The following is a 27,076-nucleotide window of genomic DNA, read 5'->3' as shown; positions in this document are numbered from 1 at the left end:
TTTATTGATCAACAAGTGACGCCAAGGTTCTTTATTTGCAAGAAAAGGTTTTGGTGGTTCAGCAGCAAGGAAAGATCCCACAAGAGAGAATCATTCATGAAACAAAAAGGGGCAGAAGGCACTTGTATCTGTGTTGCAGTGGTTTCCTGGGTGTCTAATACTGCAAAAGAAGAAAAATGACACCCATTAGAATTCTAACGCCAAGAGAGACCCAATAGGGCAGCTCTCCCCAATTTGTATGGCTCTCTAAATCTCCTCATCTCACATTGCAATGGGTGCTACGGCACATGACAGGTGTCTGTCACAGATACAAAAAGGTGTTTATTTCAGTAAAAACACCATATTATGAAATCAGGGTACTAATCTGTGGCCCATACATTTTCCTGAATATTTGGAGAAGATACGTGTCTTTCTAACTAGCTACTAGAATTTTACCTCACTCTCAAGCTGGGCTCAAAGTACTTAGACTGGTATATGTGGCTGTCTTCCCTCCAATTTTCCCCACAACAAACCTTCCAAGGAACAGCCATTGCTCAAGAGCAGAGCATCTGCTTTGCATGAAGATCTCATGTTCAAACCCTTGCATCTCCATATATGACTGGGAGAAACCCCCTTTTCTGAAATCCCAGACAGCCACTGCCAGTCAATGTAGACAATAGAGAGGTAGGTGGATCAATGTGTCTGGCTTTGTATAAGACAGCATCCACTGTTTATTCCCTTATTAGGCTGAAAATGCCAGAGTAGATGAGAGCTTGGCTTGACAAGAAGCCCTTAAACCCTATTTCACTGTTAACTCCCCAGTCACCACTGGAAACAAACTGCTAGGCTAGATGGATTCTTGGCCTATTTCACCAAGGCAACTCTTACATTCTTATAATACCTTCCAGTAGCACCTTAAATACCAACTAAGTTTGCTATTGGTATAAGCTTTCTTGTGCATGCACACTTCTTCAGATACACTGAAACAGAAGTCACCAGACCCTTATGTATAGTGAGAGGGTGAGGAGGGGTATTACTCAGAAGGGTGGTGGGAATGGGTGATTGGCTGATAGGAGTGGTAAACCTGTTGACGACTGTTAATGACTGTTATCGACTGCAATTGGTCTTGCAGGAAAAAGCAAGAGGTGAGATGGCTAAAGATAGCTTTATCATGTATAATGAGATAAGAATCCAATGTCTTTATTCAGACCAGGTCTCTCCATGGTTTTAAGCTTGGTAATGAGTTGCAATTCAGCAACTTCAGCCTGTTTGGACAAACAGGCCAAACCCTACGCCAAAGGATAAATGGACATAAATCTGACACCAGGAATCACAAGACAGAGAAACCACTAGGAGAACATTTCAATCTGGAAAGAGAAGTTTCAGACTGGAAAGAGAAGTTGGTCTTAGTTGGTCTTTAAGGTGCTACTGGAAGGAATTTTTTTTATTTTTTGTTTCGACTATGTCAGACCAACACGGTTACCTACCTGTAACTATTATATAATACATTATAATACATTAGTTCTGCCCCCATCCCACAACACTCTGCTGGGATGGCACGATGCATCCATTTCTCCTGTTTATGCAGAGGTAACCCTGTATGCTTCCAGTGATGCTGTGGCAACAAAATGACTGAGCCATGCCATCAACCCCTATTCCTAATGGAGAGATTCAGCTGCACTAATACTCACCCAAACAATGGGGTCATCATTATCATTCTGCAAGGCAAAACATTGACAAATCATTCACCTGCTAATCCAAATTTGTGGTTTTTCAAGCTGTAGTGCAGACCCTTAGGGGGCATGCTCAAGTATGCATTTGGAGTTAGGCAAGGGAGGAAATCACTTTGAGGGTTCTGTCAGGGGGTCTCTCTACAGAGAGCCCCCACCAATCATCCTCACCAGCTCCTTGCCCAGCGTCAGCACAAGCAGCGAGTCAGGAGAAAGGAATGAGGAAGTTAGAGAGGGCTATCTCATGTACCAGAGCCCCAGCACCGCTAGGAGAGAGGGATAGGGGGGGGGAGGAGCACGGAGGGCTTTCAGACACAGGGCAGCCAGGAAGGTGGCCCTTCCCTCGGACGCCCGAATTGAGGCGCACGCCCACCCGTAGGGCCAGGGGGACACGGACTGAGAAGTCATGTTTGCTGATGTTCTTGCACTGTAAATAGTATGCACAATAAAACTCTGAAAGACAAGACAGAGTGGAGCGTCTTTACTCAAGAGTAGCCGCAACCATCTCTGACAGGTTCTTTCCCAGATACCATCCATAAAAAAGATCTAGACCTGGGAGGAGAAACCTCTGGTCCTCCAGATGTTGGTGGACTTCAAATCCCATCATCCCTGGATATTGGCCATGCTGGCTGGGCCTGATGGGAGTTAGATTTTAACATCTCCACAGGTTCCTCACCTAGTTCCTCTCACTCGCAATATTTTTTTGGACTATGGCAGAAAGAGAAGCCATTAAGTGTTACCCTTTATGCCCAGCATGGAGAAAAAAAGTACAAAGAGTAGAAATGGAGTACTTGGGAAATGCTTGGGTAGAGAGGTAATACTTAGAAAGTACTCAGGGTAAAAAGATAGCTAGGCACCCACATCATACATGAGATCTTGCATTGGTGGTTATGCTACATGGCTGGGCTTTGGGACTTTGGGGGCTGCCTGCCAAAATTGCTTTTTTTGGTAAAAGAACAAACAGGCTTGACATTTGAACAGATGGTGATCTGATGTAACTGAGAGCATTTGAAAGGGAATATCAAATGAAGAGTGCTGCCAGGCTCCACAAGGGAGTGCTATGTTTTGAATTGTTATAGAAATTCATGTGTGGTAGAAGAATTCTGGAAGAGAGAGAATCCATGGGTGCATGGATCCATGTAACTAGACAGTGGGAGCTTCTGTTTGTTCCACCTCTACAAAACTGCGGCTTCACAACCATTCAGTCTCATTGCTCTCCTGGAAATGCCCAGGCTTGCTGTCAACGTTTTCGGGGGGGGGGGCTGTCAGAGCTCATCCAAGAGATTCTATGAAATATTTTGTTGCAGGTTGAGGTGTGTGTGTTTGATTATAGAGAAGGCAAATGACTCTATAAAGTATTCCCCGTGGGGATTTCAAATGCTAGGGCAGGATTGAGGCCCTTACGTTGTTGGATTCCAGCTCCCATCAGTCCCAGCCAACATGGATAATGATCAGGGATTATGGGAGTTGTTGTTCAGCAACATCAGGAAGGCAAGAGCGCCCCCCCCCCCTGTGAAAGATGACCCCAAAGCTTGGCTGTCTTAAGTAGCCAGTTGCCAACCCAAGAGGAGAACTGGTGTGACAAGCTAATGTACAAGCAAGACAGTGAAGTTTGCCTATCTCTGGTACTTACTCCATTGTTGTTGAAGCTGTTGTCACCAGCATTGTTGTTATCAAAACTTCCACTGTTCTATAAACAGAATGCAAGAGGATATATTAGTGATTTGCAGTTCCCTCGTGGCAGGGAGCTTTACGGGGTCAGTTTCCTTTGAGAGAGAATTATACCCTTATGGCATTTGGTAATACCTACAGATACATGTATACAAGTTCAGCAAGGAGGTGCAGGAATTCAGAACTGGTGCCTGTACCTGTCACCCTAAGGATGCACCAATCTGGACCCAGGCTTCCCACAGTGGATGGCTGTGTTTGGGAACTGCCCACTGTTTAAATTTGCTGCAAATTGCTGGCATAGCTTTGCTTTGGAACATTGTGTGAGGAATTTTAAAAGGGCAGCCAAGTTGTCTTCCACTGTAGGAGGGGGCCACCTTGCTCAGTAGGTAAAGCATGGGACTCTTAATCTCAGGTTCATGGGTTCAAGCCCCACGTTGGGCAAAAAAAAGTCCTGCATTGCAGGGGGTTGGGCTAGATGATCCTTGTGGTCCCATCCAACTCTATGATTCTGATTCTGAAAACCTCAACATGGAACCTGCCTGCAAGAATGAACAGAACACAGGCCAAAAATGGGGAAGAGTGCCAGGGCATATGTTTGTTGCTTCCTAGGCAGCTGCACAACTCAAGTTTTCTACCTGCTAAACTATTTGCTAAACTGTTTCTCTCCAGAGTCCATGCCCCACCAGACATGTGGAGGAGGTAGCAGCCCCCAGCCATCAATACTAATTTAAGCAAAAAATCTTCTTTGGATTCAGTTTCAATCAATTTGGGTGCACCCAGTACTTCACACTATTGACTCAAGCTATACAGCCCCCCCCCCAATTCCCCAGGGGTGGGGAAACCTGTGGCCCTTTAGATCCTGGGCAACTCCACCTCCCATCATTCCTGGGCCACCACAGTTAGTGGTCAGGAATGAGTGGAGTTACTGTCCAACAATTATCTAGATGCCCACAGGTTCTCCATCTCTGTTTTAGAGCAATGTTAGACTAGATGGATCATTTATACCCTTGCTGATACTTACTGCTTCATATGCCCAAAACTGGTTCTGCAACAGAAAAAGGGGGGGGGGACAGAAATTGAGAACACCCCTCAGATACCCAATCTATAATTAGCAGGGTACATATTCCACTAGATTAAAAGCAATAGGTCTATCACTGAGAATCTGCTATATGATCTATCCATTATACACAGGAAGCTGCCAGGCACACAGAACAGGCATTTAGTGACAGTGCTATCTGCCAGCCCTCCCTCCAACCTGGAGAATTGTGGTTGTCCTATCTAGGCTTCGTGTCTGTGGCTGATGCTGTTGAATGACAGGTCAGCTTTGAATCAGACCTCCCTCATACACAATCTGATTGTGGATGAAGACAATGACCTGGTCTATATCACTGAGACCTGGGTGGGTAAGTAGATGGAGTTGGTCTCACCCAGCTGTGCCCACCTAGGTACTTGGTGCCGCATCAGGGCAGACTTGAGGGTCAAGGAGGGGAAGTTGCTGTAGTCTATAGAGATTCCATCTCTCATTTTGTTTTATAATGCATTTTGTGCTCCCATTTTGTATTTTTATGTTGGGACTCATCCTATGATCTTCGGATGAAGGATGTTATGCAAATCTAATAAATTATTATTATTGTATCAGCTTAGACCATTGGTCGATCTCACTCAATATTGTCTATACTGGGCAGGGTACATTTTTCAACTGAGGAGACACATTCCTTTCTGGGCAACCTTCCAGGGGACAAAGTGGGCAGTGCAATAAGTGTGCAAATTACCTTATTACTGTAAAATAGTTTCTTCATATTCACACAATCTCCTCTACCTATCACCCAGGCAATGGATACTGTGCCCTGATTGGTTGTGGTTCTCCAAGGTTTCATACAGGACAGATTCCAAGCCCTCCCTGGAGATGCCAGCAATTGTCCCTGGCACCTTCTGCATGCAAGGCAGATGCACTAAGCATAAATCCATGGTCCCTCCCTGAGTTGATACAACGTGCTGCAACACTGTAGGACTAGCATGAATGGAGATCTAAGCTTGGGTAGAAATGCATCCTTTTATTAAGCCAATGCATTTTTATTTTTAATCAATGTATTTTTAAAAATAATCTGCATGTTACAATTAATGAGAATGTTTGGTACCATTTTTTTAAGAGGCCAATATTTGAGGAAAGGGGAATTTGGATCATCACAAAAGACAGAGGAATTCTAGGAGACTTACTCCATTGTTGTTGAAGCTGTCAGATCTTACATTGTTGCCATCAAAGCTGCCTGCATTCTGCAAGGGAACAGAACAAGTGTCCTGTTAGGTGGAGGACTGGAAAAAGGAGCCCCTTCTTAAAACAGCATTAACTGGATCATAGTTGGGGATGGAACTCTGGGCATGATTTGGATGTGGACGCAAAGGTAGAAAAGCTCTCCACCCATCGTGTGTGTGTGTGTGTGTGTGTGTGTGTGTGTGTGCGTCAAACAGTTAGCAAGGAAAGCAGATAAGAAGCTGAGAGCAAGGACCCATGGGTACCTGAAAACCTCAGGTTTTCCATCTACGTGTTTCTCATCAGAGTCCACACCCACCCCAACAAGTGGAATGGGTAGTAGCCACTGAACATCAATGGTAACTTAAGCAAATATCTTCTTTGGCTTCAGTTTCAATCACTTTGGGTGCACCCCAAAGTGGACAGGATTTGGATGTGGACCCAAAAGTAGAAAAGCCCCCCCTCTCTCTGTGTGTGTGAGAGAGAGAGAGAGAGAGAGAGAGAGAGAGAGAGAGAGAGACAGACAGACAGACAGACAGACAGACAGACAGACAGACAGACAGACAGACAGACAGACAGACAGACAGCAAGGGAAGCAGATAAGAAGCTGAGGACAAGGACCCATGGATACATGAAAACCTCAGGTTTTCTATCCATGTTCTGTTAAACTGTTTCTATCAGAGTCCAAACCCACCCAGCAAGTGGAATGGGTAGTAGCCACTGAACAGCAATGCTAATTTAAGCAAATACAGTATCTTCTTTGGGTTCAGTTTCAATCACTTTGGGTGCACCCAGCACTGAAAACCATTGAGTCAATACAGGGTTTTTCCATGTTCTAACCACCTGCTGATCTATACGATTAGGGTTGCTTTAACTCAGAGGTGGGGGACCTGTGGCCCTCCAGGTGCTGAAGGACTCCAGCTCCCATGATCCCTGGGTCTGCAATGATGGGAGCCACTGTCCAACGATATCTGGATGCCCACAGGTTTTCCATCTCTGTTTTAGGGCAATGCTGGACTAGATGGATCATGCACATGCTTGCTGATACTTACTCCTCCATTCACCCAAAACTGGTTCTGCAACACAAAACAGGGGAGAAAAATCATAAATGAAGAAGAATCCCAGATACTCAATTTACAACAAGCTACATTACTTTCTGGGCAACTTTCCAGGAGACAAAGGCCAGTTGTGGACAGAGCCAGAAACAAAAGTGGACAGAGCAATAAATGTGCCCTTTACCTTATTATAATCTATTCACATTCACCAACCCTTTATCCTCCATCCAGGCAGTGCATACTGGGCCCTGATTGTTTGTGGCCCTCCAAGGATTCATACAGAGCACATTCCAAGCCCTCCCTGGAGATCCAGGTGATTGTCCCTGGGAACTTCTGCATGCAAAGCGGAAGCAGTAAACATTAAGTCATGGTCCCTACCTGAGTTGGGCCAACATGCTGCAACACTATAGAAGGACTAGCATGAGTGGAGATCTAAGCTTGGGTGGAAAGGTATCTTTTTATTAAGCCAATATATCCTTTTATTTATTATTTTAAAAAGTCATCTGCAGGTTACGAAGAAAGCGCAATCAGTGGTGATGTTTGCTACTTCCCCCCCCTTTTCTTTCCCCCCCCATTATTTGGCTGAGGAAATATGGATCATCATAAAACACAGATGAATTCTAGGGACTTACTCCATTGTTGTTGAAGCTGTCAGATCCTGCTTGGTTGTCATCAAAGCTGCCTGCATTCTGCAAGAAGAGAACATCCTGTTAGGTGGAGGATTGGAAAGAGCAGCCCCTTTCCTAAAGCAGCAATGACTGGATCTGGGCCTGGGATGTCGGGGCAGCAAGTGGAATTCAGAAGCATAACCCTTTCACGACTATTAGCTCCAGATAGTCTTTTCCTCAATTAATTTGTTTAATTCCCCCTTTAGAGCCAGGCTCTGCCAAGTTTGGTTTCTCTTGGTTTCTTAAATTCAGTTCTCCATTGTTTCCAGATTAATTTGCATTTTTAAAACCAACAGCAACTCTCATGAGAATTTAGCAGCATTTTGGTGTTTTTTCTCTGAATCGTTGCACATAGTTTTGCCTTACAGATATTTCTGCAAAAAAAAAAAAAAAAAGTTCTGTAACAGAATGCTTTGTGTATGCTACCTTCACTAAAATATGCATTTATATGCACAGATCACCTTGGCATATGTTTTTTTTTGTACTAGAGTGTACTGCACTGCAAAATTTGGAGAAATGAAAGAAATAAAATTTGAAGAATTTTGAAGGATGGCTGTGTTTTGGACCAAATAGTGTTTAGGAAAAATGGATTAGGTAGGTTTACCTTTAAATGAGAATGGAATCATTTTTCTCTCCCATCCCTACATTCTCCTCAACTCTCCATATGGATCCCAACCCAGCACAGTGGGCACACACCAGCAGTTGCCCAAATTTTGAAGTATTTATGATTTCTAGAGGGCCTCAGTAATCCAAAGGAACAGCCAACATTTCTCTGTTGAGTTGCTACTTGGACTGTCATAAATAGTCCACTTTGGAATTTTGAATTTTTTAAAGAATTCAATGTGGCCCTCTAAATACTGGTAGACCCCAGCTCCCATCAGCCTGAGCTCAGCATGGCCAGGCTGATGGGAATTGTAGTCCAACAATACCTGGAGACCCACAGGTTCTCCAGCTCTGTTGTAGGGCAACGCTAGACGAGATGGATCATGTATATACCCTTGCTGATACTTACTCCTCCAAATCCCTCATAATCGTTCTGCAACATAAAAGAAAAACCAGAAATTAACAACATCTGCCAGATTTAAAACTGGGAGAGTGCACATTTCACCAGATTACAAGTTCCCTCTCTCAGACATCAAAGCTGCTATCTCATCTATCCATTTTACATAGATAGACAGCTGCCTTACACTGAGTCACAACATTGGTCTGTCTAGCTCAATACTGTCTAAACCAGGGCAGAAATACACTTTTAGCTCGAGGGCCACATTCCATTCTGAACAACCTTCCAGGGGCCAAGTGCAAGTGGTGGATGGAGCCAGAGACTAAAGTGAGCCTAGAAATAAATATGTGGGTTTTTGTTTTATTTTTTACTTTGGTACACAAACTTAGTTTCTTGACATGCGCACATCCTTCCTGATCATCCATCCGGGCAGTGAATTTTGTGCACTGACTGGTTGCGTCTCTCAAGGGCTTGAGGCTAGGAGGTTCCAAGTTCTACATGGAGATGCCAGGGATTGAATTTGGGACCTTCTGCATGCAAAGCACCAAACAGTGAATTAAAGTCCCTCCTTGAGTTGGAACAACATGCTATAGCACAATGGAAGGACTAGAATGAATGGAGATCTAAGCTTGAGTGGGAATGCATCCTTATATTAAGCAAATGCATCCTTTTATTTATTTATTTATTTTAAAATAGCCATTTGCAGGGTACCTAACAGAAGGAAACATTTCAGTGGAAATGTTTGCTAGCATTTTTAAAAAAGATTTTTCTACATATACAGTGGTACCTCGGTTTAAGTACACAATGGCTTCCGGAAGTCTACTTAACCTGAAGCAAACTTAACCTGAAGCAAACTTTCCCATTGAAAGTAATGGAAGGTGGATTAATCCATTCCAGACGGGTCCACGGAGTACTTAAATTGGAAGTACTCAAACAGAAGCGTACTTAAACCGAGGTATGACTGTAGTGGAAAGGAGAATACTGATAAACACAGAGGAGTTCTGGGGTACTTACTCCATTGTTGTTGAAGCTGCCAGATCCTACAGTGTTGCCATCAAAGCTGCCTCCATTCTGTAAGGGAACAGAATGAGTATTCTGTTAGGTGGAGGACTGTAGCATCTCCCTAAAGCAGTATTGACTGCAATGGGGTCTGGGATGAAACTTTGGTCAAGATTTGCACGTCGACTGTTTGTGGTTGTAGGGGTGTGAGGGAAGCAAACACCAAACAAGGGAAACAGAGAAGAAGCAAGGGCTCACAGAAGGCTAGGGTGATCCTGGTGGAGCTCCCATACCCTTTGAAGATAGTGGTCTGCCGGGCATGCGGAATTTCAACAAGTAAAAGTTTGCTCTGATTATTTTTACTCTCAAATCAAGGAAAGCTTTAGTTGCCAAATTTACACCCCCACAGACTGCTATGAACAGCGCACACACCCTGTCAGAGGGACAGAGGGCAGTTGGCAACTCCATAGGGCATGTGAGGGCTCAGCAGAGCAAAGGAGCAAACTAGACACAATAAAAACAAGCCGGTTCATGGCCACTTGCTCAAGAGAAAGATAAATAGTATCATGACCTGCCGTCAGTAGTGTAGGAAGATGGGGGCGGCGGTGAGGGCGCGCCGCCCCGGGCAGCACGATCCCAGGGGCATCATCCCGGCTGCCCCCCGCCCCCAAAATGCCCGCCCCGCCCCTGCGCATGGTGCATCCCGCCCCCAAAATGCGCGCCCCGTCCCAAAACGTGTGTTGCGCCCCGCCCCCAGAGCACATGCCACATCCCTTAGGGCAGTGCGCCTGCTCTGCCACTGCCTGCAGTTATAATATGCTGGCCAGCGACCTCATCCTGGCCTCCTTTTATACATGGGATGAGATGCTGCAGAAATGACCTCTTGAAGTGCTCGGCCCTCTTGGGGACGGTTGCATTAAATTTCTTCCAAGATAGGGAAAATTCTCCAATAGTTTCTCAAAAGTGAGGCAGCAGTGCCAATAACATAATGTACCGTTCCTCTCTCCCTCCCTCCCTCCCTCTCTCCCTCCCTCCCCCCTCCCTTCCTTCTGCAAGTGCCACTAACAGCAGCTGACTTTGCATCTTTCAAAGTATCCTTGACCAGGTAGCATTGCTAGCCAATGGAGGCAGGGGGAGAATGGTGTGTGCCACCAAAAAAAATGGCATTTGGATGGATTCTGCAAAATGGCATTCCAAATGCAGTGAGAAAATGAAAAATCTCAGAAGTGCTCTCAGAAAAATGCACTGTGATCTATTGATTTATCTGTAAGTGGGAAATGAGGTTTCTGTGTCTTAGGAGGCCATAAAAACCTCGCAGTATCTCAGGAGGAGAAACCTACAAGACAAATTTTGAGAGGGGTCGGGAGGGCACACAAAACTCTTTGCCATCACAGTGGAGAACCCAAGAGCAACCAGCAATTAACTTGGTGCTTCCAGGGCTATGTAGAAGAGTTTCAGGTTCTTCTTTTTAGAATATGATAAATATGAAGATTAGGTGGAGTGTTGCACTGTAACCCTTGAAAGGAGGAGGAAGAAGAGTGAATTCACAAGTACAGAAATAGCAAATTGGGGTGGTCCTTCCTGGAATGTACTACTGCACTTCAGTAATTGCATTTTAGAGTTGCCAAAAATAAAATAAAAAATTACTGGCTCCTGCATCCCAAAGCAGAACATTAGGAAATGCTGACACAGATTTCTTCGCTGTGAAACACACCCCTGATTTCTACAGATTCATCAGAAAGTTTGAGCAATCTGTGTATACACACTGACACCCCCCCCCCTCCATGGGCACCACCTGGGCTCTTGGGATTTTGCGTTATTCGTCCTTACCGCAGGTGCAGCCTGGGTGCTGCGCAGAGACAGCAGGCAGAGGACGAAGGAAGCAGCTGCAACCTGGAACTTCATTTTGGATTTCTCTTGCTTTGTTCTCCCTTCTCAGCTGGGCTTGGGAATAATAGTGTGTTGCAGGGCTCTATTTATGCTGGACCCTATCATGGGCAGTGCCACACTTGTGGGGCCAAGCCCAGTGACTCATGCCTGCAGCTCCCTCTCCCAAGGGTGGGGAACTTCGGGCTCAGCAATATTTATTTTATTCAGTTAGAATAAAATATTTACACTATTTAGTTGTTTTTTTAAATCAAAATCAAAATCTGAGCCATTTACAACAGTTATACATAAATCCACACAAGAAAAAGCAAACAAAATGTTAAAATGAGAAATCCACAAACTGTTATGGAAAGAGGAATTATTAATTGCCTGCATAAACATGATGGAATAGAAAACAGGCCTTTAAAGGTTGAAACAGAAGGCACCTGCTGAGTATTCAGAATGTTCCACAATAGGGGACAAACTTCGGCCCTCCAGATGTTTTGGACTACAATTCCCATAATCCCTGACCACTGGTCCTCTTAGCTAGGGATCATGTGAGTTGTAGGCCAAAACATCTGGAGGGCCGCAGTTTGGGGGTGCCTGGGTTAAGGTGATCCCTGAGGTACCCTGGACCTAATTTGTTCAGGGCTTTGCAAGTTAATGCAAGGATCTTGAACCTGCCTTGGTAGTAGGTTGGAAGCCAGTGCAGATGTTTTATCAATGGTGTCACCTGTTCCCAGCCAGGTACCCCCATCAGCAATCTGGCCACTGCATTCTACACCAGCAGAACCAAGTCCAAGGGCAGCCCCACAAAGAACTTGCTGCAGTAATCACGCCTCGAGATGGCCAATGAATGGACTACGGTGGTCAGTCTACTTTCGTACAGGAACGACTGTAGCTGGTGAACCAGACAAAGCTGGCAAAAGGCACCCCTGGTCAGAGAGGACGCTCTAGTGACAAAGATGTATTCAGTAGTACCCCCAATCTCTGCACTTGCTCCTTCGGGGGGGGGGTTGTAATCCCAGCCAGAACAGGTAATTTGTCAATTTCCCAAACATGCGAAGAACTGGGCTTAAGACTGGAAATATGAGGGACTGATAGAAACTAAAACTGATTTTCCACCGTTAGTTAGAGGCACTTGCCACAGGGTTGAGCTGTCTCTGATGCACACCAAGGCATAAATATCAAGCAAGTGGCAGGTTGAACAAGGTATGTTCATTTGGCTGGGATTCTTGTTTGCTGAAGGTGGATGGGATTCTTGTTTGCACGCTGTGGGCAAGTGCTAGGAGATTGATTTGAACACTGAGGCCTGAGTAGGGGGCGGGGGGGGGGGGGACACACGACTCACTGATAACATGGGATATTCTGTTAGGCTTTTGAAACAATATGGTCCACAAGATTACAAATGAAAACCTGCTGTGTTGCAATGACCAGCATGGATTGCCACATGCCCTTTTTTGCACCTGGATTGACATGTACATGGGCAAATGACTAGGAGTGCTCCAATATCTTCTTCTTGGAGTGATTTAAGCCGTGTTTTTCTTGAAGCTCCGTTGTACATAACAGAACTTGCTCACTCTCTTCTTGAAACTGAAGCACCTTGTGCTGAAATCAGGGATGGGCAAAAAAAAAATGACAATTTGAGTTTCATAGAATCATAGAAACGTAGTGTTGGAAGGGCCCCCAAGGGTCAGGGCTATATTTAGGGTTGATGAGGTCCTAAGCTACTGAAGGTAATGGGGCCCTTTATATGTCCAGCTGTCCTTTGTCAATAACAAATTGTCACAGATTTTTGTGTTAAATATATGCTATATGGTAATTTATGGACCTAACGGGTGACTAAAGCCATTTGCTGTATGTAGGTTTTATTTTATTTCTTTTTTATCTTATATTTGGAAATGTACATCCAGTTTTATTTCCCTAAACTAAAGCAGTTCCTCCTTTTCCCAGTCTTAAAATCAAGTTCATTTTTGAAAAAGTCCTCATGAAAACCCACTAGCAACTTAGGGTTGCTCTTGCCCCATGCCTAAAAAAAGCATGGTTCTGAGCAGCTGTCCCCTTGATCCACGCTTTCTAGAGACAGGTCCAAGCAGTTCTCCCCTTGCCCCACTCCTTTCCCAGGGGAAATCCACTCCTTAGCTTTAAATTGGAGGAAACATCCACCTGGGTAAAAAACCAGTGAGCACTAAAGAGCAGTTTTCCTTGGGGGAAGGCAGAGGGGAAAGAGAAAGCATGGATAAGCCCTTACTGAGCATTTTTTCCTATGATGCACAACTTTGCAAAGCAATTTCCCTACAATACTGCATTTTTTGCATGTTATCTCTACCAATATATGCATTTTTACACACACTTTACCATAATATACACTTTTTTGCCCACATCACTTTGCTGGAGAACTGCACTGCAAAATTTGGAGAAGTGTGCAGTTCAAAGGATTGTTGTGTTTTGGTTCTCATATTTGAAAAAGTGTGGATTTCGTAGGTTCACCTTTAAATCCACATTGAATCGAATTTCTCCCCTATCCTTAATTTAACCTGTGTGAGAAGCTATGTGTGTTGAAATCCACACACCCCACCAACACAGGATGTTGGAGTTCTGCTGTCCTTTGCATCTGGCTGCCCTAGTTGTCCCTACACTGCATATTTCCGTAGAGCTAGAGAGCTTGAGACAGCGATCTCTCTGGTGATTACATCTCAGACCACATCTAGGCCATCAGAGTAGTTGTGGCTTAGGCTGGGGCCTGGGTTGTATAAAGAGGCTTGCTTCGCTAACCAGAAAAAGTTCTGGGTTACGCCAGTGGACTGGCAGCCACACAGCAAACCCTCTGCATGACAATCAATAGATGCTGAGGCTGTTGCATCTGTGTCACAGCCCTAGCCAATGGAAACACACACACACACACACACACACACACACACACACTGTGTCCTAGATAGCATGTCACAGAGCAAAATGGGTTAATAGGACATTATTCTGAAGACTGAATACCGGCGACAATCAGCCACACACATGATGTGCAACCTGCAGCTTTCCAGAGACATTACAATTCTGAATTGCAGGAGCTCATCCTGACAGCCCCTATAACCACACCCCCAGGCAGAGTCCAGAAATGCAGGTACTTGTATTGACCCATTATATATAGGCAAACAGATTGTGTCCTCCCTCAAAGAGGGCACATGTTGCGGTAAGACCTAGCAACCAAACCCTGTGTTGTGGGTGGGTGGGATTGGATAGCCGCAACACCCAACTGGTACGTCCCTCAATGCAGGGTTCAATCAGGTCAATGGGACACAGGCTAAATGGATCAAGGGACATATGTTGTTGTTGTTTAGTCGTTTAGTCGTGCCCGACTCTTCATGACCCCATGGACCATAGCACGCCAGGCACTCCTGGAGGGACATATATATATCCGTTTAGCCTGCGTCCCATTGGCCTGATTAAACCCGGCATTGTGCACGTGACCCAGAGCTTCCTCTTTCGATGCGTGCATCGGAACACCAGCAACTTGTCCGCTGCGAGCCGAGAGAGAGAGAGAGCAATCAATCTGTTCGGCAGTGGAATTTGCTACCAAGGAGTGTGGTGGAGTCTCCTTCTTTGGGGGTCTTTAAGCAGAGGCTTGACAGGCATATGTCAAGAATGCTTTGATGGTGTTTCCTGCTTGGCAGGGGGTTGGACTGGATGGCCCTTGTGGTCTCTTCCAACTGTATGATTCTATGATTCCAATCGTTGATGGATTCGTCTTGGTGATCTTTTTCCTTATTTCCTTAATTCATAATTTATCTTACCCTCAGGGTTCATCAGTAAATGATGCTATCCCTCCTGAGCTGTGATCTGTTAAGTATACCACCTTTGACCAAGCGGTCAAGTTATTCAGGAGTTTTGGGAAAGGTGCACTTTTGGCAAAGTGTGATGTGGAAGCTGCCTTCCGCTTACTTCCTGTCCATCCACATGAACTTAAGTTGTGTGGGTTCCAGTTGGATGGGGCTTATTATATGGATAAGGCTATGCCTATGGGCTGCTCTATATCCTGTGCAGCTTTTGAAGCCTTCAGTACATTTTTGACCTGGGCCTTGCATATCAAGACAGGTTTTAGGGGCGTGACCCATTACCTCGATGACTTTTATAAAGTTCTGCAGCCGATGTGGATGAATGCTTGCTATTATTGCAGGCCTTTAACGAGGTAAGATAACCATGTGACTGGGCCTTCTGTCTTATCAGGCGCCAAGCGAACACCTAACTCCTCAGACGAGGAATGCCTTGGGAGGGGCTTCTCCCAATCGGTGCAGACGAAGGTGTCTGCGGAAGCATGCCTGCGGTGGTGGTGGTGCAGCTGGGCACAATTGCCGGAAGTGCCTGGCTGAGCTTGCGGTCCCACATGCAGGAGGACTTTGAAGAGTTGAAGGTGGCTCTTCCTGGACTCAAAATTAGGCCACTGATGGCACTGATGTGTGACGTGGTAGCCAATGCCCAGCTGCCACCGAGAGGGCCCAGATGATGACCCAGAGCGCGGTGGCCAAAAGGGTTCTGACCTTGGGCAGGGACAGTGAGCCGTCACCCGGGCATTACCTTCCATGATACGTCCCTTTACAGGCTTGATGGGGTTCATCTGTCTGTGACTGGGAATGATTTATGGCTGACCTCCATGCAGTGGCGTAGTAATGGGGGGCGGGGGGCACGCCACCCCAGGCAGCAGGCTGGGCAGAGGGCAGCAGGCTGGATGGGGCTGACCACCTCCGATGGCCGGCGTCGCGCGACGTGGCCACCGCCATCAAGAAGAAGCCCCGATGCAAGCGAGACTGCCTCACTCCGCTGCTTGCTTGCGGGGTTTGCCGCGTCGCTGCGTCGTATGCCTCCTGTGCGCACATGCGCCGTGCATCGTAACGCATGTGCCATGACGCGCAATGCATGTGTGCGACGGACACCCCACCTTCCACGTCAGTGGGGTTAAGGGATTGGTTACAGGCGTGAGTGCTTGGCGGGGAGCACGGGTGCTCGTGTGGCGGATAGGCTCTGGTTCAGGTGATAGGGATGGGGGAACTCTCTCACCATCCCTATGTGAAGGGTATTCCGTTAAAGGAATCCAGGGACTCAATGGTTTGGTCAACCCTGTGAGGGGTTGTGCCCCTGTCAGAGTCCAAGGGGACATCTGGGTGGTGGGCATAGCCTGTCCCCTGCTTTCTGCCTATCCAGGTGTTCACCCTTGGCTGACCTATGCTGATGCCCTGGGTCAGCGCTACCTGCAATGGTGTAGGGAGCTAGTCGAACCAGAGCCTATGCAACCACTCACTGTAATCAATAAAGTTGGGGCCTAAATTCTGCCAAAAACCAAACCGAAATTTGAGCCTTGTGTGAATTTATTTAAGAGGGAGGTTTAAAGGTCTCAACAACCAAATAGAGATATAAGAATTGTGTGTGCATGTGTGCGCGCACACACAAAACACAGCATATAGTATAATACCCAGTTGTTTAGAATCAGCATTCCTGCAATCCCTTGCATAGTTTCCTGGGAGGAAGCTCCATTGAACTCCGTGGTGCTTTCTTCTGACTCCATAGGTGCAACATTGAGCTTTAACCAAAGATCTTCAGTCCGCTAGAAGGCAACCTGTGCCTTTTAATTGGAAGTGCGAACAACTTTGCAAAGAAGCATTGCTATCTAAGTTACTAGCATGAAGAGCAAAAGCTACTCCATCAAAGGAAAGGAAAGATGTCTCCATCCTTGCTTGATTAGCTTCCCTGAACTGTCAGGCTGAAATCCTTCCTATACTAAGCTGGGAGTATTGCTCATTTAATAGTTTTGGATAACTTGAAGCAATAGTTAAGCAACACACTTGCAGGTGCCCTCTGGGCAACCTCACTCACAATGCCTTGTTTGAGGAAAGAATCCTTCATCAGAGCAAGGCATGGAGCAACCATGTCATGTTTGTCAGCAGCAAGCAGCTGATCTGGTGGTGGGTGGGTGGGTGGGAGAGAGGGAGGGAGGGAGGCACAGTTGTCTCAAGCAGGAGACATGTCTTTCGCTGGCCCTGCAGAATGGAAACCCAGCGGTCTGTTGACAGCAAGAGGGTGACTGATCAAACCATAGTTGTGTAATTGTCTTCCAGGAAAAGAAAATCGGTTATTTCAGCTGTTGCTTCTAAAAAATCAATTTGAAAGAACAATTCTATGAAATGCTGAAGGCTGGAAGGTATATGGGTCCCTGCTTTCACGCAAGCGTAACTTCATTTAGCTAAATGGTTAATCCATCAAATACAATCATTGTAGCTCAAGACAAACAACCCTGGAGGGAAGCAAGTGGGTAAGAATAGGCTCATTTGCTCAGTTGGGCAATTGTGATTCCAATCTCGTTGAATTCGGAAGGATAGTTGCAATAAAGAAATAAATGGCAAGTGATCAGGAGATATAATTAAGCAAATATTGTTGCTGTGGATCATCAGGGTGCTTCCTCTATGGCAGGCATCCCCAAACTGTGGCCCTCCAGATGTTTTGGCCTACAACTCCCATGATCCCTAGCTAACAGGACCAGTGGTCAGGGAAGATGGGAATTGTAGTCCAAAACATCTGGAGGGCCGAAGTTTGGGGATGCCTGCTCTATGGCAACTGACTGGAAGATGATTTGGTCCAATTCCACATGACTTTTGTCCCCCTCTCTCTGGAACACGACCAAAGCAAAAAATCCATGGAAGAAGCAGGAGATGCCATCTGTAAAAATAATGATTAAAAAGCAGAAAATATTCATCAGCAGGAGGTCCCAATAGACAAATTTTTGGACCACCCATTTTTGCCTTATCCTCTGCAATATATACTCAGTAGGTTCCCTTGGGATAGAACTGCCCTGCATATATTTGCCTGCTGATGAAAGGCAAGCAGAGAGGAGGCCAGCCTACCCTCCCATGAAAGGCAGTTCCAATAAGGTCCTCTCTAGTGTCCTCACCAATCATGCCTGTGAAGGTAGTGGGGCAGGGAGAAAGGCCTGCCCTAGAAGATCTCAAAGCCTGAGCAGGCTCATATAGAAAAATACAGTCCTTCAGATAGCTGGAACCCAAGCCTTCCAGGGTGTTACAGACCATAATCAACCCTTGGAATGATGCCCAGCGATGGGTCGATAGCCAATGGAGCTGTTTTGACATAGGAATCTGCCTTGTATGAATTCTGACCCTTGGTTCATCTAGATCTGTATTGTTTATATGTGCTGGCAATGACTCTCTGGGGCATCAGACAGGAAGCCTACCTGGAGAGGCTGGAGATTGAACTGGGGACCTTCTGTATGCAAAGCAGTTGCCCTACTACTGAGCAACAGCCTTCCCCAGGTAGGGAGCCAGCAATGGCAGTTGCTGTTCTTTCTAATCACCCACCCCTATTGTTAACTGAGTCTGAGGGAACAAGCTGATGGCAATAGCCAGGGGGGCAGAAACAGTGTCACAGGGTCCCCATGGTCAGCAGCAGGCCCCTCGCTGAGGCATGGGCCCTTTCACCCTCTTGCCTAACCCTAGAACCCATGGATACCCAATGAAGTTAAATGTTGGACGATTCAAGACACATAAATCAAAGACGTTCTCCATGCAGCTCCTATAAAACTCACCCTCATCAGGAGGCAGTGATAGGCCACCAACCTGGGTCGCTTTAAAATTGGGATGGGCAAATTCCTAGAGGAGATGGCTACCAATTGCTACTAGCCACAATGGCTATGCTCTACCTTCATGGTTGAAAGCAGTAATGTTTCTGAATACCAGTTGCTGGAAACTGCAGAAGGGGAGAGGGCTCTTGTGCTGAGATTCTGCTTTGGGGCTTCTGGTTGGTCACAGTGAGAACAGGATGCTGGACTAGATGGGCCATTGGCCTGATCCACTACATTCTTCTTATTTTCTTACAAACTTGAAGCCAGTCCTGCTCTGAAAATGGTGTGCTCTGTGGAGCAACTGATGTGTACGGGAGAAAATATAAATTTGTTTTCAAGCTCCCGATAACCAGCAGATACGTAAGAATCGATAAGGAGCAGCATTGGCCTATTGTCTTATTTTAGGCATGGCTCATTTTTGGCCAGATATTTAGCATTCCCGCCCAGTTAGAATTTTTCAAGGGAGGAGGCTCCAGAGGGCACAGAGATATGGTCTGTTTGGCCTTCCAACGCCACCCAAGATAACATTCTGTGCTGAGGATTCTGAGGACTTTGGATCCAGGATAAGATGTGGAGAACTATGGAGGGAGTGTAAAGGAAAGTGTTATGCACTGAAGGGCAAGTTTCTGTACGGAGGGGTCTGTAGAAAAGAGGCTCCACCCATTGTGGTATAGTAGAAAAAAACACCTGGTATGCAGAACTAAACGGAACTAAAAGAGGATCCTACCCTGTCCCTAGCCACAAATATGGCTTCATCTCGTAGCTTTTAGAAATCAGAGAGTGTGATCATAGAGCAGGGCCGGCACATCCATGAGGTGGACGGAGGTACCTGCCTCAGGCAGCAGAATCTCATGAGTGGCCACCATGGATGTTTCCTTTGCCACTGGGGAAACAAGGAGAACCGGTGGTGCTGGCAGCTTCTCGGTTCTTGTGAGATATCATGAGAGCACTGTGAAATCTCATGAGATCTCACTGGAACCTGGAAGCTGTAGTACAACCCTGAGAAGCGAAGCTTTGATGATGGCGACACTTTCCTGTTTCACCTCAGGTGGCAAAGCAAGATGACTCACCCCTGCCCACCAGGGTTTAGTCCAGGCATAGGCAAACTTGGCCCTCCAGATGTTTTCAGACTACAATTCCCATCATCCCTGACCACTGGTCCTGCTAGCTAGGGATCATGGGAGTTGCAGGCCAAAAACATCTGGAGGGGTGAGTTTGCCTATGCCTGGTTTAGTGTCTTAAATCTGATTTAAAATAAAAATGTAAATAGTGAAAATAGCCTCCACAAATGCATTATATTAGAGGAAATGGCTTGCAGAAAATGTGTACACTGGTCAAAATTTCACATAAAATGTGTTTATTGGGAGAAAGTCTTGCTAAAATGCTAATGAATTTCCACAAAGGTTTTCTTTATTTGCAAATTGCTGCCAACTGGAGAACTGAAAAATATATATCTAACCTTAGGAAGAATTGAATTTTCACAATGATTAAATATATATATATATTTAAAACTGATGCAAACTGTAGAGAACTGAATTTTAATTGGGAGGAAAATGAGAAACTGGGAGAATCAAAATTCATAGATCCTTCCATCCCTACTTCCAAGGATGGTTTCTGAAGTTGATTTGTATAGAGGAAGTTTTGGGATGAGCTTCTGGTGGGCCAGCCCTGATTCTAAGCAAGCCCTTTTTATAAGAATCCCATAGGGGTTCTCAACCTTAAGAGAACAGTACAGGCGGTCCAAGAATGAGAAGCTTATTTTGCTCAACAGCTTTGACCTGAAAAGGAACTGTTGCGCTTTGTATCATGTGATTCTGCAATCTCTCTTTTCTTCTCTGCAGGGGGAACCTCTGTCTTTTCTGAACTGCAAAGCTGAGCAGTCACAAAACAATGAAGCTGAAACAGGTGTATCACCTGCTGGGAATTTCCTTCCTGCTCTGCTCGTCAAGCCTTCCCACAGGTGAGTCTGAGGGATGATGGGAAAATCCTATGCCTGCTTTTATGTGGGGTATCCCTAAATACAGATCCTATAAACTTAGTATTGGCATGAAAGGAGCCCAAGTCTTTTGAATTCAGTATGCAAAATGAACAAAACTAAGATTCCTCAAAAATACATTTTTCTTCTTTTGTTGACAACCATAGCTTAGGAATTCTGTACTATCAAATGAATTTCAATCCAGATTTTGCATTTGCAAGATGAGTTCCACAGGCTTCCCCATGTGCAACCTTTTAGGAAGAATTGTTTCCTATGAATATGGTTCTCCAGTTCTGCAGACATGTGTATATGTTGTCATTTGGGGCCTCTAGCTGTCAACTCCAAGGCTTACTGTAGTTTCCATTGCCTTCTTTCTTTCTTTTTCTTTCCTTCTATATAATTTTTATTAATTTTTTTGTTTTACAATTTTAAATACTCATTTTACATCCTTAAGATATCAACAACTTCCCTTCTTCTCTTTCCATGGTTCATTTTGCATATCACAAACCCCTGCATATTTTACAAAAACTATACCATTCGGTATTATTGCATTCATCAAAACTTATTTACACTGTTGAATTTATCTTAATGCTGCCAGAGTTTTCAGCTGCGCACAGTTATTTCACCTATATTCAATAAATGTTTCCCAATCTTCTCTGAATGTATGTAAGTCTGTGAGTTGTGCGTATTCTGTCAACTTAAGTTGCCATTCGTCTTTAGTTGGGACCTTGCTTGTTTTCCATTTTTGGTCTAACAAAACACAGACTGCAGTAGTAGCAAACATGAATAAACTTTTTTGACACCTGGGAATTTCAGTTTATATTATCCCCAACAGAAAGGACTCTGGGGTTTTTTTCGGGGGGGGGGGAGTACTTTTAAACATTTTTTTCAATTCCTTACGGATCATTTCCCAGTACTCTTTTGCCCTTTCCATTGGCTCCTTTCAGCCTTCGGCGTCCATTACTCAGTGGTCCAGTTTCCAACAGAGGTCACTGCCATCGTGGGAGACAATGTTACCCTGAAATGTGCCTTCTCCATCCAGACTGGGAAGCCAACTTCAGCCAAGGGGGGCATGTCCTGGTTGAAAGGCCCAAGGACGGCAGAATCTGTGGTGGTCCCTGGACCCCGCTTCAGCCTGTCTTATCCAGACACCTTCCTCAGCCCAGGAGAGGGACTTCTGGTCATCACCAATGTCTCCTTGGAGGATGCTGGGAGCTACACTTGCCAAGTGATGGTGTTGGGTGAAGAGGAGACATGCGGCAATGGGGTCAAGCTCCATGTTTATGGTAAGATAGGCCAGCAACAAGTAAGGTAGGTCTGTTGGGCATTGAGCCTTTCTCCTTCAGAAAATGCTCATGGAATCATAGAATTGTAAGGGGCGAACCCCCTGCAATGCATGAATCTCTGTGTTCCTCTGCATGTCTATACTTCAACCAAGGTTCTTTGGGCAGGGTGTCCAGATCATAGCTGCCAAGTTTTCCCTTTTCTCGCGAGGAAGCCTATTCAGCATAAGGGAAAATCCCTTAAAAAAAGGGATAACTTGGCAGCTATGGTCCAGATGGCAGGAATAGCCAATGCTGCGACCTCTGGATGTTGTTGAACTACAACTTTCATAACCCCTAGCTGTTATGCATGTTCGCTGGTGGAGACTGGTGGGTCTCATAGCGAACGATTGTGCTTGCCAAGCTAAATTACACTCATCAAGAAGACATGGGCTTCCATGGGGGTATGGAAGCAGTCCCCCTTCCTGTTGAATCATTGTTCCCAATTTCCCATATTTCATTGGGGGGGGGAGAGAGAGCATGAGAAGGGGGGAGGTTTTTTGCATTTGCAGAACCTGAGATATGAGGTCAAATGTGCAGGCACAATTCTTCTCACTTCTTTGTGAGTAACCAGCCCTCTCCACTCTGTTTACTATTTTACTTTGCTTCTATTCCCCACCCCTGGGGGGGGGGAACCCTCCAGATGCTCTTGAAAGAACTTCCTGTCTTAATTATATATGCAGATATGACAATCTTTTTAAATAAAAAGAATTTATAGACTGTTATTTTTGTTCACAACAAAAATGCATAAAAACACACAGTAAAAGCATATCAAAAAGTTAAAACCACACCTCAATTAACCCTTGTAGAAGGATATTGCCTGCATAGGCCTGGCAGAACAGACAAATTTTTAGCAGACGTTTAAAATGCCTGCTGAACCCCGTCGGCAAAGTATCACACTGTACACAGGACTGGGTCTATGTCTTGGCATTATCAAGAGAGCCTCACCAACATGGAAATCAACCAGTGATGCTCCTGCTGATGATCTCAGGGACTGAGCTGGGCTATAAAAGTTCAGGAGATCCTGAGGTAAGGTAAAGGGTAAAGGGACCCCTGACCATTTGGTCCAGTCGCGGAGAACTCTGGGGTTGTGCGCTCATCTTGCTCTATAGGCCGAGGGAGCCGGCATTTGTCCGCAGACAGCTTCCGGGTCATGTGGCCAGCATGACTAAGCCACTTCTGGCGAACCGGAGCAGCACACAGAAATGTCGTTTACCTTCCTGCCAGAGCTGTATCTACTTGCACTTTGATGTGCTTTCGAACAAGGAGCAGGGACCGAACAACGGGAGCTCACCCCGTCGTGGGGATTCAAACTGCTAACCTTCTGATCAGCAAGCCCTAGGCTCTGTGATTTAGACCACAGCGCCACCCGCATTCTATCCCTGAGGTACCCTGGACCTAATTTGTGCAGGGCTCTGCAAAATAATAACTTCAGCCTGGCTCAATAGTAGATGGGCAGCCAGTGAAGCTGTTTTAACAGTGGTGTCCTGTCTACTTGGCCAGGCACCTCCTTCAGCAATCTGGCGACCACATTATAAACAAGGGCTGTGATGAAACAATCATTGTCCTCTTAAAGTTCTCTCTCTCTTCCAGCCTTGATGCCACGTAATGCCTTTTGCTAGGGTTCACTATCCATTCCAAAAAATCCTCTTTTTGCAGCTCATTGTTCCTGGGCACAGAGAGGAAAAGTCATCCACTCTCCGTGCTGCTTGTGAATACTTGTTGCTAGAAACTGCGGGAGGTGAGAGTGTTCTTGTGCCCTCGGCAACTGCTTTCTTTCTCGCTTTGCCTCCCGCAGCTCGCCCCACCCACCCGGTCGTTTTCCTGCAGCTCCAGACTGAGCCTGAATCCAAATGGAGCCTCGTTTGCAGAACCGGAGGCTTCTACCCTGCGCCGGTGCGGCTCACGTGGTATCATTCTGGACTCCCGCTGAATTCTTCCCAGCAGGATTGTACAGATCCCAACGGGTTCTCCCAGGCTTCTAGCTTCTTAGGTTTGCCTGATCCTGACCAGAGGGCGAGCTACACTTGCAGCGTGGAGCACCCATCGGTGTCCGAGCCAATAAACGTTCAGTACTTTTATGGTGAGTGGGTAAGGAGCAGCCAGAATTGCTCAGAGCACTTCTGCCCCCTTGTGGTCGTTTGAGGATGTACGGAAGACCCAGAGCTCACTCGCAGAATAGCCTTGGAGAACAAGATACAGTATTTGGGACGGTGGTTCTTCTCAAGCAGTTACACCCAGTACTATTTTTCTAGAAAAAGAGGTGCCACAGCTCACCATGAACTTCTCCCTCGTTCTCTTAGAATGGCAAAGGTGCCCACCTGAGAAGTGCCGCAGCTGAGCTCCTGTGAGCTGTGACTGAAAAAAAAAAAAAGCCCTGGTTACACCCCATTCAAATAAGCTTGCAAAAGCTCTAACTCATGTTCCTCACAAACAAGTTTTTTTTTTAACAGTTCCAGTTCTGAAAACTGTTTTTATTAGCAAACTGTATTCGGTGCAATAGCCTTAAAATCCATCACCACAGCACTTTTTAAAGATCAAATTAATAAATAAAATGTTTAAAAGAAAGAATACACGCGGCGACGAAAACAGGAGGAATAATGACACATGTGCCAGCTCATCTGGCAAACTGACTTGTCCAGAAGTTAAAACAAGCATAAAAGTGCCAAGAATCAGAATCCTTGACTTTATCGTCAAGGATAAGTTGGCAACCTCAAACCCAAGGGCCAAATTCAGCCCTTCAGCCATATCTGGAACTCAGGGCACACTCCTTTTCACTAGCCCTGCTTTCTGAATTGCCTGAAGTGATTTTGCCAGGCTTGAACTGGCATAATGCTGCTTGCTGGCATGGGTGGCATGTGGTGGTATGTGTGTAAACATGGTATAAAAGAAAGTGTCCCACCATGTTTGCCCCTGGCTCCACCCACCGCTAGCATGTGGCCCTGGGAAGGTTCCCTATCAGGCAATGTGGCCCTTGAGAGGTTCCCCAACTCTGTTATGGACTAGTACAGGGATTTTCATTGTACCATTACAGTGGTACCTCGGACTAATTGCAGCCATCAGCAACCATTAACACCCATCTACAGGTTTACCACTCCCATCAGCCCATCTCCCATTCCCACCCACCCCCACCACCCTCTGTATATATATAGGGTCTGACACTTCTGTTTCTAGTGTATCTGAAGAAGTGTGCATGCACACGAAAGCTCATACCAAAATATAAACTTAGTTGGTCTTTAAGGTGCTACTGAAGGAATTTTTTTATTTTGCTTCGACTCAGACCAACACGGCTACCTACCTGTAACTAGTGGTACCTCGGTTTAAGTACACAATTGGTTCCGGAAGTCTGTACTTAACCTGAAGCGAACTTTCCCATTGAAAGTAATGGAAAGTGGATTAATCCGTTCCAGACGGGTCCACGGAGTACTTAAACTGAAAGTACTCAAACCAAGGCATACTTAAACCAAGGTATGATTGTATTTGGTAGCTGCTTCCCCCTGTGATGCATTGCTTTATCATTAATTTGCCTTCCCTTGGGGAAAGAGGCATTTAAAGTTCCAACTCCAAATTGCTTTCCATTATTTAGAGGCAAATCCTACATCCAGAACCCATAAATAGTTCTACTCTAACCAATCATACTCTCCTCCTTCCAGAACCACAGAGCCAGTTCTCTTCCCCTCCCTTGGTGATTGAAGTTCTGAACCTGCTGAAGATTGGGATAATCTTTGGCATCACCATCGCCTTTCTTGCACCAGGTACGTGACAATCCTCTCTCTTTCCTTGCCTCATATCTCCCAGCATGCACTCAGCTTAGGTCTATCTGGTGATCTGGTTTTCCTTTGATAGCCTGACTGCTCTCCTTGTTGGGTTTCCTTCTTTATTTCCCCGAGTACTGCTTTGACACAATTTTCTCCAGCTGTGATTCCTTTGACCTTCTTGAATAGTTCATGTGGGCAGTCCTGCTCCATCAGGGATCACACACAATAAATGGAATGAGGCAGGTGTATCAACTCTAGGGGGCCGGACGTCCTTTGGCATCCTTAATATTTGTTGGAATGGGGCCAGGCCCTCTCAATGAGGTCACAAATACATAGCTAGACTTGAGGACGTCACTAGGGCAAGTGAAGGCAACTGAGAAGTGAGGGGTCATAATTAACTAGCAAACCTTTTACAGCACATGCATGGAAGGAAATTGGCAAGGAAGGGAGGTGGATTTCAGGAATGCCCACATTGTTTGCAGAAAGCTTTTTTTCTTGGTGCTTTTGGCTCAGTTCTAAGGCGCATATGGGTACCGGTACTTGCTCCCCTGACCATATATTGTCTTTGTTTCTCTTCCACAGTGTGCATAGATTGTTGCAAAAAGCATTCGAGAAGATCTCCGGTAGGTCAGGCTACAGAACTCCAACATCAGGTCCTAGGATCTGACATCAAGGGGTACTTCTAAGGGCAAAGGCAGATATAGTTTTTATAGAAGAATCAGGCCAGTTTGGAAGGACCTCCTTGGCATTCCAGATAAGCATACCTATTCATTTCTAGGGCTGAAGTCAGGTGTGGATGAGAGATTTATAGCTCTGCATATTTGTAGCAAAATCCAGCTGTGGACAACATCTATTGGCTAGTGCCATTCATGTTGCCAAGGCACAGTGCCAAGAGCCAGTGTGGTGTAGTGGTTAAGAGCGGTAGACTCATAATCTGGGGAACCAAGTTCGTGTCTCCGCTCCTCCACATGCAGCTGCTGGGTGACCTTGGGCTAGTCACACTTCTCTGAAGTCTCTCAGCCCCACCCACCTCACAGAGTGTTTGTTGTGGGAGAGGAAGGGAAAGGAGAATGATAGCCGCTTTGAGTCTCCTTCGGGTAGTGATAAAGCGGAATATCAAATCCAAACTCTTCTTCTTCTTCTTTGTGTACCTGCTGGAGAAGATTTGCAACTGTGTTTACAAT

General features: G+C 45.7%; 2 protein-coding genes across 3 annotated transcripts; one reads left to right on the top strand and one right to left on the bottom strand.

Annotated features, from left to right (window-relative positions):
- On the bottom strand, positions 1-11,300 carry LOC118087993 (uncharacterized). 2 transcript variants are annotated; one of them, XM_035121133.2, is made up of 10 exons: positions 11,184-11,300; positions 9,369-9,425; positions 8,367-8,390; positions 7,319-7,375; positions 6,684-6,707; positions 5,598-5,654; positions 4,402-4,425; positions 3,343-3,399; positions 1,671-1,697; positions 1-160 (listed from the first exon to the last, which is right to left on the bottom strand). In XM_035121133.2, exons 1-10 carry the CDS (start codon positions 11,256-11,258, stop codon positions 155-157), a joined length of 408 nt encoding a protein of 135 aa, XP_034977024.1. In that variant the 5' UTR covers positions 11,259-11,300; the 3' UTR covers positions 1-154. The 2 variants fall into 2 exon arrangements, with proteins under 2 accessions (XP_034977024.1, XP_088528659.1); XM_088672533.1 differs by lacking the exons at positions 5,598-5,654; positions 6,684-6,707 and having other exon boundaries at positions 22-160; positions 11,184-11,299.
- Positions 11,301-20,679: 9,379 nt separating this feature from the next.
- LOC118086725 (immunoglobulin kappa light chain-like) lies at positions 20,680-26,738 on the top strand. Its single transcript, XM_035118717.3, has 5 exons — positions 20,680-20,797; positions 21,760-22,098; positions 23,933-24,217; positions 25,788-25,889; positions 26,475-26,738. Exons 1-5 carry the CDS (start codon positions 20,728-20,730, stop codon positions 26,576-26,578), a joined length of 900 nt encoding a protein of 299 aa, XP_034974608.3. The 5' UTR covers positions 20,680-20,727; the 3' UTR covers positions 26,579-26,738.
- Positions 26,739-27,076: the final 338 nt, after the last annotated feature.

This window comes from Zootoca vivipara, chromosome 6 (genome assembly GCF_965207765.1).
Source record: "Zootoca vivipara chromosome 6, rZooViv2.hap1.1, whole genome shotgun sequence".
Taxonomy (NCBI): domain Eukaryota; kingdom Metazoa; phylum Chordata; class Lepidosauria; order Squamata; family Lacertidae; genus Zootoca; species Zootoca vivipara.
This window is presented reverse-complemented; position numbering and strand designations above follow the sequence as displayed.